Source organism: Neolamprologus multifasciatus, chromosome 3, assembly GCF_963576455.1.
Source record: "Neolamprologus multifasciatus chromosome 3, fNeoMul1.2, whole genome shotgun sequence".
Taxonomy (NCBI): Eukaryota; Metazoa; Chordata; class Actinopteri; order Cichliformes; family Cichlidae; genus Neolamprologus; species Neolamprologus multifasciatus.
The window spans coordinates 3943689-3958749 of record NC_140441.1 but is presented as its reverse complement, the minus strand read 5'-3'; the positions used below and the strand labels follow the sequence as shown (position 1 = coordinate 3958749).

Below are 15061 nucleotides of genomic sequence, written 5' to 3'. Positions count from 1 at the left end.
GATTGTTAAATTTGTGGGGGGGAGAGATTCTGACCCGCATGTATTTGCATACATTATAGAGGCCACTAGTGCTGGCCAGGCTGCCATCTTTCACTCTTCCCATCTTTTAATGGCTGCTTCAATCTCAGCTTGACCCTCTAAACCGCAGGCAAGTAATCATTTTTACTACATCTGGTGAAGTTGTGGTAAAATGTCTGTGAAGGTTCTCAGTTGTCCAGGTCATCGTAGTCAAAGGAGTTTGCAAAGAAAAGTATCTGGACTTCTTCTGGTCCTGAAGTTACCTGAAGACGTTTCACCTCTCATCCAAGAAGCTTCTTCAGTTCTAAGGTCAAATGGTGGGGAGTACCAGATTTAAACCTAGTGGGAGTATCCCCCCACAGAGGGACAATAGGACCCCCTGATGTCCTTCTTATCCTCCCTCACTGGTGTCTGATCTTCTTTTCTGTGCATCTTTGCTGACTTTAAGAACGCCCATTTAGGATAGCCGCACGTTTTGAGTGCTTCCTTTACATGTGTGTGTTCCTTCGTTTTTCCTTCAAGCTTAGAGGGAACATGTTCTGCCAGGTGGTGTAGGGTCCTAATTACTCCAAGTTTGTGTTCCAGAGGGTGATGGGAGTCAAAGAGGAGGTACTGGTCGGTGTGTGTGGGCTTCCGGTAAACTTTGATGTTGAGGTTGCCGTTCTCTTCAGTGTGCACAGCGCAGTCCAGGAAAGGCAAACAGTCGTCTTTGTGTCTTCCCTGGTGAACTTGATGTTCTTATCCACAGCGTTAATGTGTGCAGTGAAGGATTCCACTTCTTGTGTCTTGATTTTGACCCAGGTGTCGTCTACATATCTGTACCAGTGGCTGGGTACTCTTCCTTTGAAAGAGCCAAGAGCCTTCCTTTCCTCTTCCTCCATGTAAAGGTTGGCTACAATAGGTGACACGGGGGAGCCCATGGCACAGCCATGTTTTTGTCTAATACTAATAATATTAGTAATAATAATAATAATAATAATAATAATAATAATAATAATAATAATAATAATAATAATAATAATAATAATTATTATTATTATTATTATTATTATTATTATTATTATTATTATTATTATTATTATATAAATGAAACAAATCGACAAACAGCAGCATTTTTTGGCTCATCACACATGTTCATTATATTCTGATGATCCTGAATGGAGACAAACTACAGATAAGTGTGTTCAGCCCAACTAGTTTATCTCATTACAGCAGTTTGATGTTTCCCTTTGAATCCCCCTGAAGATACTGACAGTGAAGCACGTACATAATACTCCAGCCTTTCAATTCTGAGCTTATTTAGTTCTATTAATACACTGAAATCTCATTTGTGTCATGAAGAAAGTCTTTAATCAAACAGAATCCAAAGATCAGAAACATTTCATATATGGAGTTAAACATGAATCATTGTTTCAACAATATATTTATTGTTGTCATAAACAGACAAGAAGACAACAACAAACTGCTCCTCCCATTCAACACATGTCAGTCCATATCCCAGCAAACTAAATCATCTCCATTTACACATCAAATAGAAACATGAATCACTTGTAATGATTAGAAACTTGATAGAATTTCAAATCTAGTTTGGGGAGTCATTCAGTGAGAAACAGTGAAATGATTTTCCATGTGAAAAGGTGGACAGCAGAAACAGAAAGAAACAGTGAGAACTAAAAGAGAAACAAAGAGCTTTGGAACAACGAGGCAGCAGGAGGACAGCTGCAGTTTAACAGCTTCAATTCACTGACAGGAAACAACATTAGAAATATCATCATCCTCAACTCATCTTCTCCACTGACACTGACACCTTCAACGGACACACCTTCACTTTACCAACAGTGTTAATGAATGGAAACATCCTGTGAGTGAAAGTGTGTGTGAAGGTGTGTATGTGTGTGTTAGTATCAGGATCAGAGAACGACAGCTTTCCTCTGTTCCAGTCCAGATTCACTCTGATCCTCTGGAGCTTCTTCTCTACTGAGAGATCGGATTCTGCTGATGGTGAGTGTGCTGAGTATTTACCTTTATTGAACCATATTACCCATAATCCAGGCTCTATCCGTCCCTTCCTTTGCACAGACTCTGCTAACACACCCAGTCCCCACCATGTACTGTCTTCAAAATCAACATCCCAGCTGTGAGTCCCTGAGTTAAAGCCCTCAGAGCCCAGGACAGAGATGTAACAATCAATCCTCTCTGGATTATCAGGAAGCTGCTGCCTCTCTCCTCCTCGTCTCACACTGGTCAGATCTTCAGACAGGATGAAGTCTGGGTTTGCAGTGTTTGGGTCCAGAATGAGAGGAGTGTAGGAGACCATGTCCTTCATGTTGTTCCAGATGTTGAAGGTCAGGTTGCCCAGGTGTTTGGCCTGGTCTATCAGAGCTCTTGAGGGCAGCTGTGGATCATCCAGCAGGGGGCAGCGCTGGACTCTTTCCACTGCAGCCTTGTAGTTGTGCAGGAATGAGACGTCCTCAGCTCTCAGCTCCTCCTCTGTGGCTCTGACTGTGTCTGAAAGAGCTGCTATCTCTCTGCTCAGAGCCTCCATCTTCTCCTTCATCATCCCACTCTTCTGCTCCTCTTCCTCCCTCAGTGCAGCCAGCCTGGCCTCCTCTTCCTCTGCTAGAAACTGGTGAAGCTTCTTAAACTGCTCCTTAATCTGCCTCTCTGTGTGTCGGGCCTGGACCTTAATGTGTTCTGCTGTTTGATTAAACTTCACTTGAACTTCTTCACAAACCTTTAACTTCTTCCTTAAGGGCTCCAGAGTTTCCTGAAGTTCCTTCTTGTGTTGTTGTGCAGCTTCATCGATGGGTCTGAATCTGTGATTGGTGTGTTTTTCTGAGTCTCTGCAGACGACACACACTGGCTGCTGATGGTCCAGACAGAAGAGTTTGAGTTTCTCAGAGTGCAGACTGCAGAGAGCCTCTGAAGCTCTCTGATCTCTCTCCTGTAAGAACGACTCACACAGGTTCTTTAAAGCTCGGTTTAAAGGTGGATCATACACTGATATTTTATTACAAACTGGACACTCACATATCTGTTTTTTTCTCCACCATCTCTTCAGACAGTCTTTACAGAAGCTGTGGCTACATGACAGAATAACAGGATCTCTGAAGACCTCCTGACAGACCGGACAGCAGAGATCCTCCTCTGATCTGGAAGCCATTGAGTCTGTGAGTGAAGCTGAAAACAGCAGACAGGAAGTACAGTCAGTCCTGGCTCCCCTCCCTCCTCTACGACCTTCACTGAAACTTCCTTTGAGTCGTGTTTTTGCTCAAACTCACATTCAGTGTGTGGAGCGTCAGCAGCTTGAAGCAGCAGTGTTGGAGTTTTCCACTTTTCTCTCCTGTAGCTGGACTCACTCAGAGGAAGCTGCTAGTTTGGTCTGAGCTCAGTCTGATCGTCTCTGTGTCTCTCTTTACTGAGGACGAAGAACTTCCTGTTTCCTGGTTCGTAGCATTTCAGTGACATAAAAGCCGGAACTTCATTCACTTCATTCAGAGTGTGACAGAGTGCAGATGTTTATTGCAGATCAGAAACAAAACCTTTTTTTAAGCGTAGAAAATAAACTGTGACTCCAAGGGCGTATATTTGGTTTTGGCATTGGTGGGGACGGATGATTCAACCACAGAACCCTGCCCTTTTTCTTTTCTTCCCCCCTTTTCGTATTTGCTTCTTGATAAAAAAAAAAAAAAGGAGAAATATACTTGCCTACATATGCTATTCTACATGCTTTTAAACCATTTAAAATTACAATTCATAGTTTTATATGTGAAATATATAATGTTAAATTACTAACTAAGTATTTTAGGCTTTAGTTTACTTCAGCCATATTCCATATAAATCAGGTATCATACAACAACAAAAAATAGCTTCAAATAGAGTCATGACAATAAAAGAATATGACTTTAAGGACTTAACAACATTAGTTCAGTTATACTACACCAACATCTCTGATACATTAGCACTAAGGGAACACTGAATGACCTGGTGGGTTTTGTCCATAAAACTACTCATCTAAGATTACCACAAAGTAACAGATCTCTCAGCAAAATTATGCAACGTTTTAGGCACTATTGCCCCGATCAAATCAATGAGTTGGGATTTTTTTATTCTCAACATGAACTACTGTAACAGCAACAAACATGGACTACTGGTGCCCCACACAACAACTCAATGTCCACTATGTGAAGGAGTCAAACACATGCCTTCTCCTCTTGTTAACTGAGATAAACTGCTGGCATACTGGTTTTACATCTATACTGTCCAGTCTCTCCTTGTGGACATGGCACACAGCAGCATTGTTTAATCTCATTTGTGTCATTGTTGACCTTAGCCATGTTTTTAGTCTTCTGAGAGCACTGAAGATTCTTTTAAATTCAAATTCAAATTTTATTTGTCACATACACAGTCATACACAGTACGATATGCAGTGAAATGCTTACACAACTGCTCGTGACCTAAAGAAAAAAAGAAAAGGTTATGAATAAGATAGGAAATAAATATGAAAATTAAAAAAGGGTAAATTTAACTAGGAAGGAATAAAATAAAATAAAATATATAAATTAAATTTGAAAATAAAATAACTGTACAACAAAATACACAATACACAATATAGAAATATATAAGAATGTATGAAGAAATATAAATATAAATATATATGTACACAATAACAGCAGCTGTACAAGTATTAACTGGGAATGAAGAATATAATGTCCAGTGTTGTGCAATCAACATTTGTAAGTGTCTTGTGCAGTGCAAATATACTTAAAGTGATGAAGTGAAAACAATGTCCAGAATGTCCAGTGTGTGTGTAAGAACTATATGTGTGGGTCAGTACTGTGTGGTGGTGTGATTGAGAGACCGTATCGCCTGCGGGAAGAAGCTCCTCCTCAGTCTCTCTGTGTTGGTCTTCAGGGAGCGGAATCGCTTTCCTGACCTCAACAGAGAGAACAGTCTGTTGCTGGGATGGCCGAGGTCCTTCACGATCTTCCTGACCTTGGTCCAGCACCGCCTGCTGTAGATTGAGTGCAGGTCAGGGAGCTCGGAGCGGATGGTGCGCTCAGCTGATCGCACAACCCTCTGTAGAGCTCGTCTGTCCTGCATGGTGCTGTTCCCGAACCAGGTTGAGATGTTTCCCGTCAGGATGCTCTCTATGGTGCAGGAGTAAAGGTTCCTGAGCACCTTGGAGGGCAGTTGGAAGTCTCTCAAGCATCTGAGGTGGCAGAGACGCTGTCGGGCCTTTTTTAGTACATGCATTTTATCCTCAGATTAAAATTATTATTCTGTGCTTGATGTGCCTCACCTTTGGCCCTGGCTCTTCCCCTCTGACTGCACTAGGGCATATTGCTACCTGTTAAAATAACACATTGATTCGTGCCATATAAAAAGTGAGACATGTCAATTCAGATTCTTTGTCAAATATACACTAATGCATCAATTTACATCAGCAGCCTGACAGTTGTCATGATAATAAATACTAGTTAATCTATAGCACCAAATCATCAGCCAGTCACCTGTGACCTCGCCTCTTCACCTCTGTCCGAGCTACAACATGGCAGAGCTGCCTCTGTCACCTGATAAATAGGACATACATGACAATAAGAATAAAATGTGGAGCTGCTTCAGTGTTTCTGTCACTTTGTGCAGATCTTGACTCATCAGTAATGTTTGTAGGCTGAGTGCATTTTTAAAACAATTTGTGCAAACTGCACTACAAGGTGGATATTTGCAAAATCATGACTACCTCATGACATTTTGTCTCAAAAATGAACCCTATGAATATGTCAGTACAATTAGGATGAAATTATTGTGTCACCAACATTTAACGTTAGACATATAATTTTAACAGCCTCTGTAAACTAATATCCTGGCTGCTCGAGGCTGCCGTTTTCTCTGACAGTTTCAATCAAAATTAGAAACACTACTCTAAGACTGAGAACTAATAGTGCTGCCTGTTGTGCAGTTAGTTTTGAAAACTCCCTGAAAAGCACAGCCAATGACATTGGCCATATTTGTCACATGACGTAGGACTCGAGTAGAGAATGTAATTTAACTTTTTTTTTTCTTTTGCCTGTCCCGTTTGGCTCTTTTGCCATCAGAATTATTGTCTAACGGCGAAGAAAGATGCCCAACGGATTTTCTTTACCAAATTGACCATCCCAGCTTTGCCGTAATGGTCCATTTGATTAACCTTTTATTATTTATTTTATTTTCACTTGCTGAATACGGGACAGACTTGACTGGGGGAAAGAAAAGGGAGAAAGAAAGAGGGAAAGAAAAACAGTTGAGAAGAGGGACTGGGGAGAAGGGCAAAAAACAAAAACCAACAGAATAAGCAGACAAAAAAAAAGAAAAAAGAAAAAAGAAAAAATACATATATCGATCACCTGGATCACCTGTTGAGAAAGAAAAAAGAAAACAAGCAGAAGAAAACGAGAGTAATACAATAAACAACATCACAATGATATATGGGAATATGACAGTAAATACTAAATATTAAACATTATTGTGCAGCACGTACAGCGCACAGTGTGCTTTGAGGTAGGAGCCAAAAAGGGTGTAGTTTGTGTGTGTGATCACCCGTGTGTACACCTGTGAGCATGGACGCGTTTGTTTTTTTAAAAGGTTCCTTCATGTAATGATCTGCTAGAGGGTGTGGGGGGCCACTGCCCCGCCCACCAGGGCATGAAGCAGGTATGGAGGAGATCAAAACTCCAGACATCCAGAGGCCGCCAGAACACAAGAGACCAAGGAAGACCAACAGAGGGGCAGCTGCACCACTGTCCCAGAAAGAGCTGAGGAGAGTCCCAGATGAGGGGTCATTCAGCAGCCACGGAGCAGAAGCCAGGGGGGGTTGCAGTGACGTGCCCGTGAGCTCCGCCGGCAGCCAGCTGTGCCTGAGTGACCGAGTCCCACGCCAAGAGGCCGGGGGCACCCCACCTCCGAAGTGGCCCGAGCGAGCCCCAGGCTCCAGGCCCCGATAAGCAGCCGCCAAGGAGTGAGCCGGTGTGTACCCGGACGCCCATCCCCAGACACAAAGAACCACTAACGCACCGATGTCTGAGGGAGTCCGCCCCCGGCAGGGGAAGTGGTGGGGGGAGATAGGCCTCCAAACCTTGGAGGGCCTGAGATGTCCCTAGAGAGGTGGCGTCTGATACCCAACCTGACATATAGACACAGACATACAGGCACACACAGATACAAACATCCATTCCCACCCTCATGCTCTCATATGCACTTACTCCACACTCAACCAACGTGGAGACAGACATAAAGAGACACTGTACACACAATCACACTCCCCAAGCGTACTCTACGAACCGGGTCTAGGTACCCTTGCCCCTGGAGGGGGGAACTGCACCCAGACCCAGGTGGTGTTACCCTTTTCCCTGCGGTGGGGAGAAGCAGACCGCCCCGACTCGGCAGCAGCAGGGAGGCCCCACATTCCAGACCTCAGTCGGACGGCCAACTCCTTCTCCTACCCCCCCCCCCCCCCTCCGCTCCAGCAGGCCGCAGAGAACGGGGGTGAGAGAAGACTCCTAACCTCCCTCCACCCGCTCATTGTAGTGTTGATGTATGTGTGTTCTAAGGTGCATTTAAAACCCAGGAGGGCATGGAGCTACCTGCCAGAGAGCAGCAGGTAAGCGCGTAGCCCCTCCTGCTAGCCCTCAATGTCTACATGTATTTAAAATTGAGAGATGGGCAACGACGCCAGGGGTGAGGGTGAATCAAATAGACCATTACGGCAAGGCTGGGATGGTCAACTTGGTAAAGTAAATCCGTTGGGCATCTTTCTTCGCCTTTAGACAATAATTCTGTTGGCAAACGGGACAGGCAAAAATATGACTCAAACCACTGAAGTGTGTCATAATAAGCAACATGCAGTGACACATGATACACAGGAATATGAGTGTGAATACAGTCTGTCATGTACAGATGTGCTCATGTGGTCTGGTTTAACAGCAGATTTCTCTACATGCAGAGAAGTTCCTGCCTCTTTCACACAAGCAGTGGACAAATATATATTTTTGGAATATTTCATCTTTAAAGTATGATGTGAGCCATGTGCTGATATCATTGCTTCTGTCCAATCATCAGTGCCCTTCGATCTCTGATGAATAGTAGGATGTTCTAGCTTTACAGAGGGCTTTTTATAGAGCAACATACTCTTTTTCCAGGCTAAATGAAGATCTTCTGCATTACTGAGACATCGTCAGCTTATGAATGATCTGCTTTAAGGTTTGTGAGTTATACCAGGGAGTCAAATTCCTATGATTTAAGGTGTTCTCCTTTAGAGGAGCCACAGTATCCAGAGCTGTACACAATGAGGATGAAACTGTTATGGTTCAGGGTCAACTGACTCAGTATTTTGAGTTGTTTATAGTGTTGGGTCTTCAGTGTGTCAGCCTGTCATTCCCCCTGTGTTAAAGTCTCCCTCTCCTTTGTTTATCCCAGTTATGTCTTTGTGTCTTGTCTCCATTGTCTGTCCTCCTTGCGTTTCATTCCTTTTTTTCCCAGCCCGTCACGTGTGATGGGAAATTCTACTTAGCCCTCACATTTAGATTTATGTGGTTAGAATTTCACTGTATGTTTTTTGTGTAACCTTTTCATGCTTAGATGAAGTATGTGTGTGTGTCAGTATGACCTCGTGAAATAAAAAACAGCTTAGCTAGGCCTAACAATGTTTCACTTTGTTATCTGCTAACCACTTTTCTCAAAAGGATGAAACTAAGAGCCAGCGCCAGGTGCCGGCCTGGGAAAAGATAGTGGGAGTCTTCTCTGTTCAGCAACAGCGTGGGTTGGACAAAAGACTGTTGTAACTGAAAGATACACAGAGTTTGTGCGATGTTATAAAAGGTGTGCTGCGATGCCCCATGGTCAGAGTGCTAATAACTTGATGTGTGTATCCCTTTTCCTGTGCACAGTAATAAATAGCTTGACCAAAGCTCTTTCCGTGTTGCAGACTATTTATAAAAATTCCACAACATATGTCTCTCTCCGTTTCTCTCTCGTGTGTCCTCACTCCCTCTTGTGTCTGCCTTTTCTCAACCCCTGTGTCAAGCTCCTGTTGTCACAGTCCATGTTTCACCATGTTCCTGTTTTATTTTGACAGTCTTGTGTTTCTTGTGCAGTGTGTTTAGTTTTACTTCCCCTGTGGCGCTTTGTTCATTTGTCTCAGCTGTGTTTCTACTTCCATCATCAATCAATCAATCAATCTTTATTTATAAAGCACTTTTCATACAAAAAAAAAATGTAGCACAAAGTGCTTTACATGGTTAAAAGCAGCCCCCCCTCCCCCCTCCCCCCCCCCCCCCCCCCACACCACACACACACACACGCACACACTTAAAAAGTAAAATTGGACTGGGTACGCATGAGCCAAGTGAGGAAACACTATCATGGGGAGCCGTCTGCACCGGAAGCCGGTCACAGACCGCAGCCTCCAGGCTGGGCACACAGCAGGAGGGAGGCAAAGAAGCCCCCCAGCCAGGCTGAGAGGACCCCCAGAGCCCCAGCAGCCACGGTCGATCACAGCCCCGGTGCAGAGACCCTCTGGTCTTCGTCAGCACACGAGCTGCAGAGTTTTGTAAAAGTTGTAAAGTTGAAATATTCTTTTTAGGAAGACCAGAGAGCAGGGCATTACAGTAATCAATGCGACTGGTAATAAAAGCATGCATCAACATCTCCGTGTTGGCCCGAGAGAGAATAGGGTGGACTCTGGCTATATTTTTTAGATGATAAAATCCAATTTTGGTTACATGTTTAATATGTGGGATAAAACCAAGCTCAGAGTCAAAAATAACACCCAGGTTTTTCACTTGTAGCGAAGGACATAGTGAAAATGCCTGTAATTTAGACAAGAGTTTCTCTCTCTGAGCCTCAGGACCGACGATTAAAACTTCAGTTTTGTCCTGGTTAAGCTGTAAAAAGTTTTCTGCCATCCAAGATCTTATATCTAAAATACAGTTAAAAAGGGCATCCATTGGTCTGGTGTCATCAGACACACTCGTATCTGTTTATTGTGTAAGCTGTCATTCATTCATTTGTCAGCAGGTATTACATACAGATACACATTACATACAGAATTTCCCAGAGGAACCCTCCCGAGGGATTTATAAAGTCACTATCAGCCAATCACATGGCAGCAACTCAGTCATTTAAACATGGAGATACAATAAAGACATCAATGAAGTTCAAACTGAGCATCAGAATGAAGAAGAAAGATGATTTAAGGGACTTTGAACATGAGGGGCTGGTCTTGGTGTTTCAGAAACTGCTGATCTGCTGGGATTTTCCCACACATGCATCACTAGAGTTTACAGAGAATTGTTGTAAAAACAGAAAATATTCAGTGAGCAGCAAGAAAGTGTTTTTTTGAGCTCAGAGGTCAGAGGAAAATGGACAACCTGCCTCAAGTTGATAGGACGGCAATGGCGAGTCAAATAACCACTCTTTACAACCAAGAGCTGCAGAAGAGCATCTCTGAGTACTCAGAACACTGAACCTTGAAGCAGACAGACTACAGCAGCAGAAGACCACACCAGGTGCTGCTTCTGTCAGCTAAGAACAGGAAACTGAGGCTACGTTTCACATAGACTCACCAAAAGTGGTCTGATCAGTCTCAATTTATTCTTAAATATTCAGATGGTCTCATTTTAGTTTAGACAACATGAAAATGAAAACGTGTCGTATCAGTGTTTCAGGCCTCTGGTGTTGTATTGGTGTGTTTGATATTTTCTACTTCCTTACGGTGCGTTCACACCGAACGCAATAGACGCGACCAAAACACGGCAGACGCCCCTAGCTGGTCGCGTGCACATTTGCACCTTGACGTGCATCCAACGCAAATTGGTCACACGTCAAAATATGCAATTTTCACACGAGTGAAGCAAAAATGTGGGAGGAAGTAGTGCCAGACGGTATGTTTGCAAGATGGCAGCTGTTGAGCTAACGCTCTCTTAAAGAGAGAGTCTTGTGGTTGTCACAATGGAGAGTAATTCTTCACATTAGCAGTAGGTGGATCACAGCTTCCCAATTTCAATTTAAGTCAAAAACACAAAAATCACAGGAGGAGCAAAGTTCTATGCCAGCTGTTTTATTGAACAGTGCAGCTCAGCAAAACAGAAGGAAAAGCAAAGCTTTCGCTGTAAGTGCATGCAGGTTGGGACCAACCCTAACGGACAGACAGCAGGAAAAAGCCCCAAGGGCTTTCCCAGGTCCCCTTTTAAAGGTACCAGTAGTCCCACCTCCTGCTGCTGAGTAACTTTCCCACGCGCCCAGGAACAGCAGGTGCAGGGTCAAGTACGGGCCAGGGTTCGGGCAGGGCTCTGGCTGAGGGCCCTGCCCAAAAGGACACCCTTAGGCTAGCCCTTTGCTTTGCCTTATGACAATAGGTCACACCAAGGGCGTAGATTTGGCATGGACGGAAGGGACATGTCCCCACCAATAATTTGATCTCTTCAAGTAAAGAAAAACAAACCCGATAGAAAGAAGAAAAAACGATCTGTCAGCATCTCATTCACCCAGCAGTGCAGAAAGAGTTAAATTACGTTTTCTACTGGAGGCCAATGTGATTGGCTGAGCCTTTCAGGGAGCTCTGTTTAGTTTTAGCAGCGGCAAGCCTGCGCTGCGAGGAGGAGAGGAGGACGGCAGCAAAAAGGAAGAACCTGGATGTAACAAAGTATTCTTCAAAGAAACCTGTAAGTCACTTAAAGCCAAGTTCACTCATAAAATGTGTCCGTCATAATAACGTTACAGGCTATGCTAGGCTTTGGCCCACATCAGTCTAAAATTGTATGTAAACCATGAATAATGTGTTTTGGAAACTAACTGCACAACAGGCAGCACTATTAGTTCTCTCAGTCTCAGAGCAGCATTTCTAATTTTGATTGAAACTGTCAGAGAAAACGGCAGCCTCGAGCAAGCCAAGATATTAGTTTACAGAGGCTGTTAAAATTATATGTCTAACTTTAAAATGTTGGTGACACAATAATTTCATCCTAATGGTACTGACATATTCATAGGGTTAATTTTTGTCTGTGGGGTTTTTTTTACAGTAAAAAATACTACTAGGATTTTAAGTTCTTTGTGTGATTTCAGAACAGTAATACTAATGCAGTATGTCAGTGAAAAAAACAACTAAATTCAGTTGAGATGAAAAGATACCAAACAAGGCAAGGGGGAAAAATAAAATGAAAACAATCTGAGGGTGAAATACAAACGTAAACTCAAAAGGAGTCAAAAATGGCCGGTTGTATTTCAGACCTCAGTGGGTTAATCCAACAAATCATGAAAAATTAGGTTAAAATTTTTGTTCATGATTGCAGATTTCTGACATTTTGTGTAATTTAAGCTGTAACAATGTGATTGTTTTCTAACAAAAAACAGTGAAACTTAAGTTAGACTTGTGTTTGTAAATGAACTTCCCCATGTTGTGTAGCATTCTGGATTTTATACTTATTGGGCTACATATTTATTTATTATACAGGCTATACAGTACATAGCATCAAAACTCACATGTTTTATGTAACTAAAGTGTGTAATTATGTGGGCAACAGACAATAATTAAGTTATAGACTTTATATAGTCTATAACTTAATTATTGTCTGTAGCATGGGATGTATATGAAAAACGTGTATACTTTCTGCATTTGAATCATTTTAACCATATGTAACCACCTGCATATGTGTTTGGGGGAAAAAAAAGGCTTTGATTTTGCCACCCAATTTGATTTCTTTGCCACCCTAAGAAAATTTCTCTAGATCTGCCCCTGGAAGCGGGTGAATAAAGTCACCCAGTCACTAGCTGTACCATTACCCAGCATACACCACTCTCTCCATAAATGCAATAAACGATACAAAAGTAATAGCCTATAATTAATTTATCTGCTATATCTGCTGTTTCTCAGGTAGTTGTTTACATTATATAATTTATTGTGTTCTGTATACGTCACTACAATGTGATTTCAAAAATGTATAAATATACCGTCAACAGGCTCTTCCGCGGCAATCTCTTGTCCTCAATAAACAATGTTTCGGGAGCTCGATAGGTGAAGCAGAGGGAGCCTGACCATGCGTCACACATTTGACGAGTTGGGAGGGAGAACGTGTTGGACAAAGAGGCAGCTGTGCAGCTCAATACCATTTTCTTCTGTCTGTGATAAGATTGATTTCAGAGCCCAAGCAAGGGGGAGGGTGCATCCAACCTCCTCGGCTGTAATTGGTCCAGCCCAGAGTCGAACATGACAAATTGGCCAATCCACCGCCTTTCATTGTTCATACCATCACAAAAGATCCCCCCTTCAAAAAAAAACAAAACAAAAAAACATCTGCCTATAAAAACAAAAATCACCATCGGCCCAGTGGTCGACCAGTCCAGCTGTGATCAAGATGGATGTGAGTGTAAGCTGTTTCTATCACGTTTAACCTGAGACTGAATTTTTTGTAATTTTTCTACAAAACTTAACAAGTATGAAAAAAGTGTTTTTCATGTTTTTTTTCCGAACCATGAAAGTGTTTACCCTGCAACTCTGCATTTTGCAAAACTTGAGTCTGTCCATCGTACAGTCAGACTTAGCAACAACAACGCACAGACATCCGAGCTCCATATATTGGTTGTTAAGCTTAAAGTAGAAATGCTTTACTAACATTCAGAGATGAACTTGCACACTTGCTTTACTTCTCTGGGATAGCCTACTCTGAGATGAAATGCCAGTTTGGCAGCATCTAGTGAGACTTCAAATGCTTTCAGTGGGAAGTAAACATCCAGACTGCCTACAGGTGTTGCAGCCGCTCTATCATGTGACGCATACTGCTCCGATGTGCTACGCCATGTCACAAGTTTTGTGAGGTGCTTTTGTGATACTTAATGGATTTGATTACATTTTTATTTCTCCCCCGATATCCGATCCAATAATTTAGTTCAGGATCGGACCGATATGTATCGGTATTGGTCCATCTCTAATATTAAGTATGATATTAATTATTATTAAATGTATGTTTATGTGTAAAGTTACACATAATAATACATATTAAGTTGTCAGCAAATGGGTTGCAAATCCTGTTATTACATTAAATATGACTGAAATGTACAAGACTTAATAACATTCAAATTCATGAATAAAACCCAGATAACAATACTTTTTGTTTGAGCCTGATTATTTGATCATTTGCATTAACCACACTGAAGGTGTAAACAGTAAGCAGTGGACTGATAGCTTCCACAGAAAAACTCTGGGTGGATCTGGACGTGGTCCATACAGGTGTAGAAACAAGTGGTGGTTATGGGCTACAGTCTAAATCTAATGTTTTTAATCTCTCTTGGCTGTTTGTCCTATAGCAACAACTACAGGATTATGCATTTGTATTTGGAGAGGTAAGAAGTCAGTTACTGCAATCTACTAAAATCTAGGTGATGTCATTTAAGTCAGTGAGGATTTGTTTATTAAATATTACGTGCACACTGGGACTGGGCCAAAAAAGACACAGAAATGACTTAAATTTACAGTGGGTTATTTTTTTTTTTACCACTGTATGCAGCTATTGTGTGAGTTCATGACAGTACTTTGACATTTCACAGGATGTTTCCTACCATCTAAATAACCTACATCTGAATGTTCTCTGAAGACAGGAAGCGGTTAGTAGCTGAATAAGTTCATCATCACAAAAGTTATTAGGTGAAAAGTCACGTAGACACATAGATTGCTTAGTAATCAATAAAAAGGGCACATCTCATGAAGCTGGTCACATTATATACAATTTTTCCTCTGACAACAGTACTTTGACATTTCGCAGGATGTTTCCTACCAAAAAATGGTTTCTTTCTTATTGCAGGACTTTTATTTGTTATTTTCTTGCCAAACAGCTCATTTAAGTGAGAGTCTGATTTGAATGTCGTCTGTGCTCGAGGCTGGAAGAGAGGTAACAGTCAATAAAACTGACATGTTGTGAAATGTTTCACCAGTGGGTGTCAGTAGACTGCAGTCAACTAGGATCTGTTTTCTTACCCCTCCGAATTCAACTGCATAGTCCTATCATGTTTCTAT

General features: G+C 42.1%; 1 protein-coding gene across 1 annotated transcript; it reads right to left on the bottom strand.

Annotated features, from left to right (window-relative positions):
* Positions 1-1377: 1377 nt before the first annotated feature.
* Positions 1378-3454, bottom strand: LOC146521127 (nuclear factor 7, brain-like). The gene has a single exon (XM_085154805.1). The coding sequence runs from the start codon at positions 3179-3181 to the stop codon at positions 1796-1798; it is 1386 nt and encodes a 461-aa protein (XP_085010931.1). The 5' UTR covers positions 3182-3454; the 3' UTR covers positions 1378-1795.
* Between the last annotated feature and the right edge of the window lie 11607 nt (positions 3455-15061).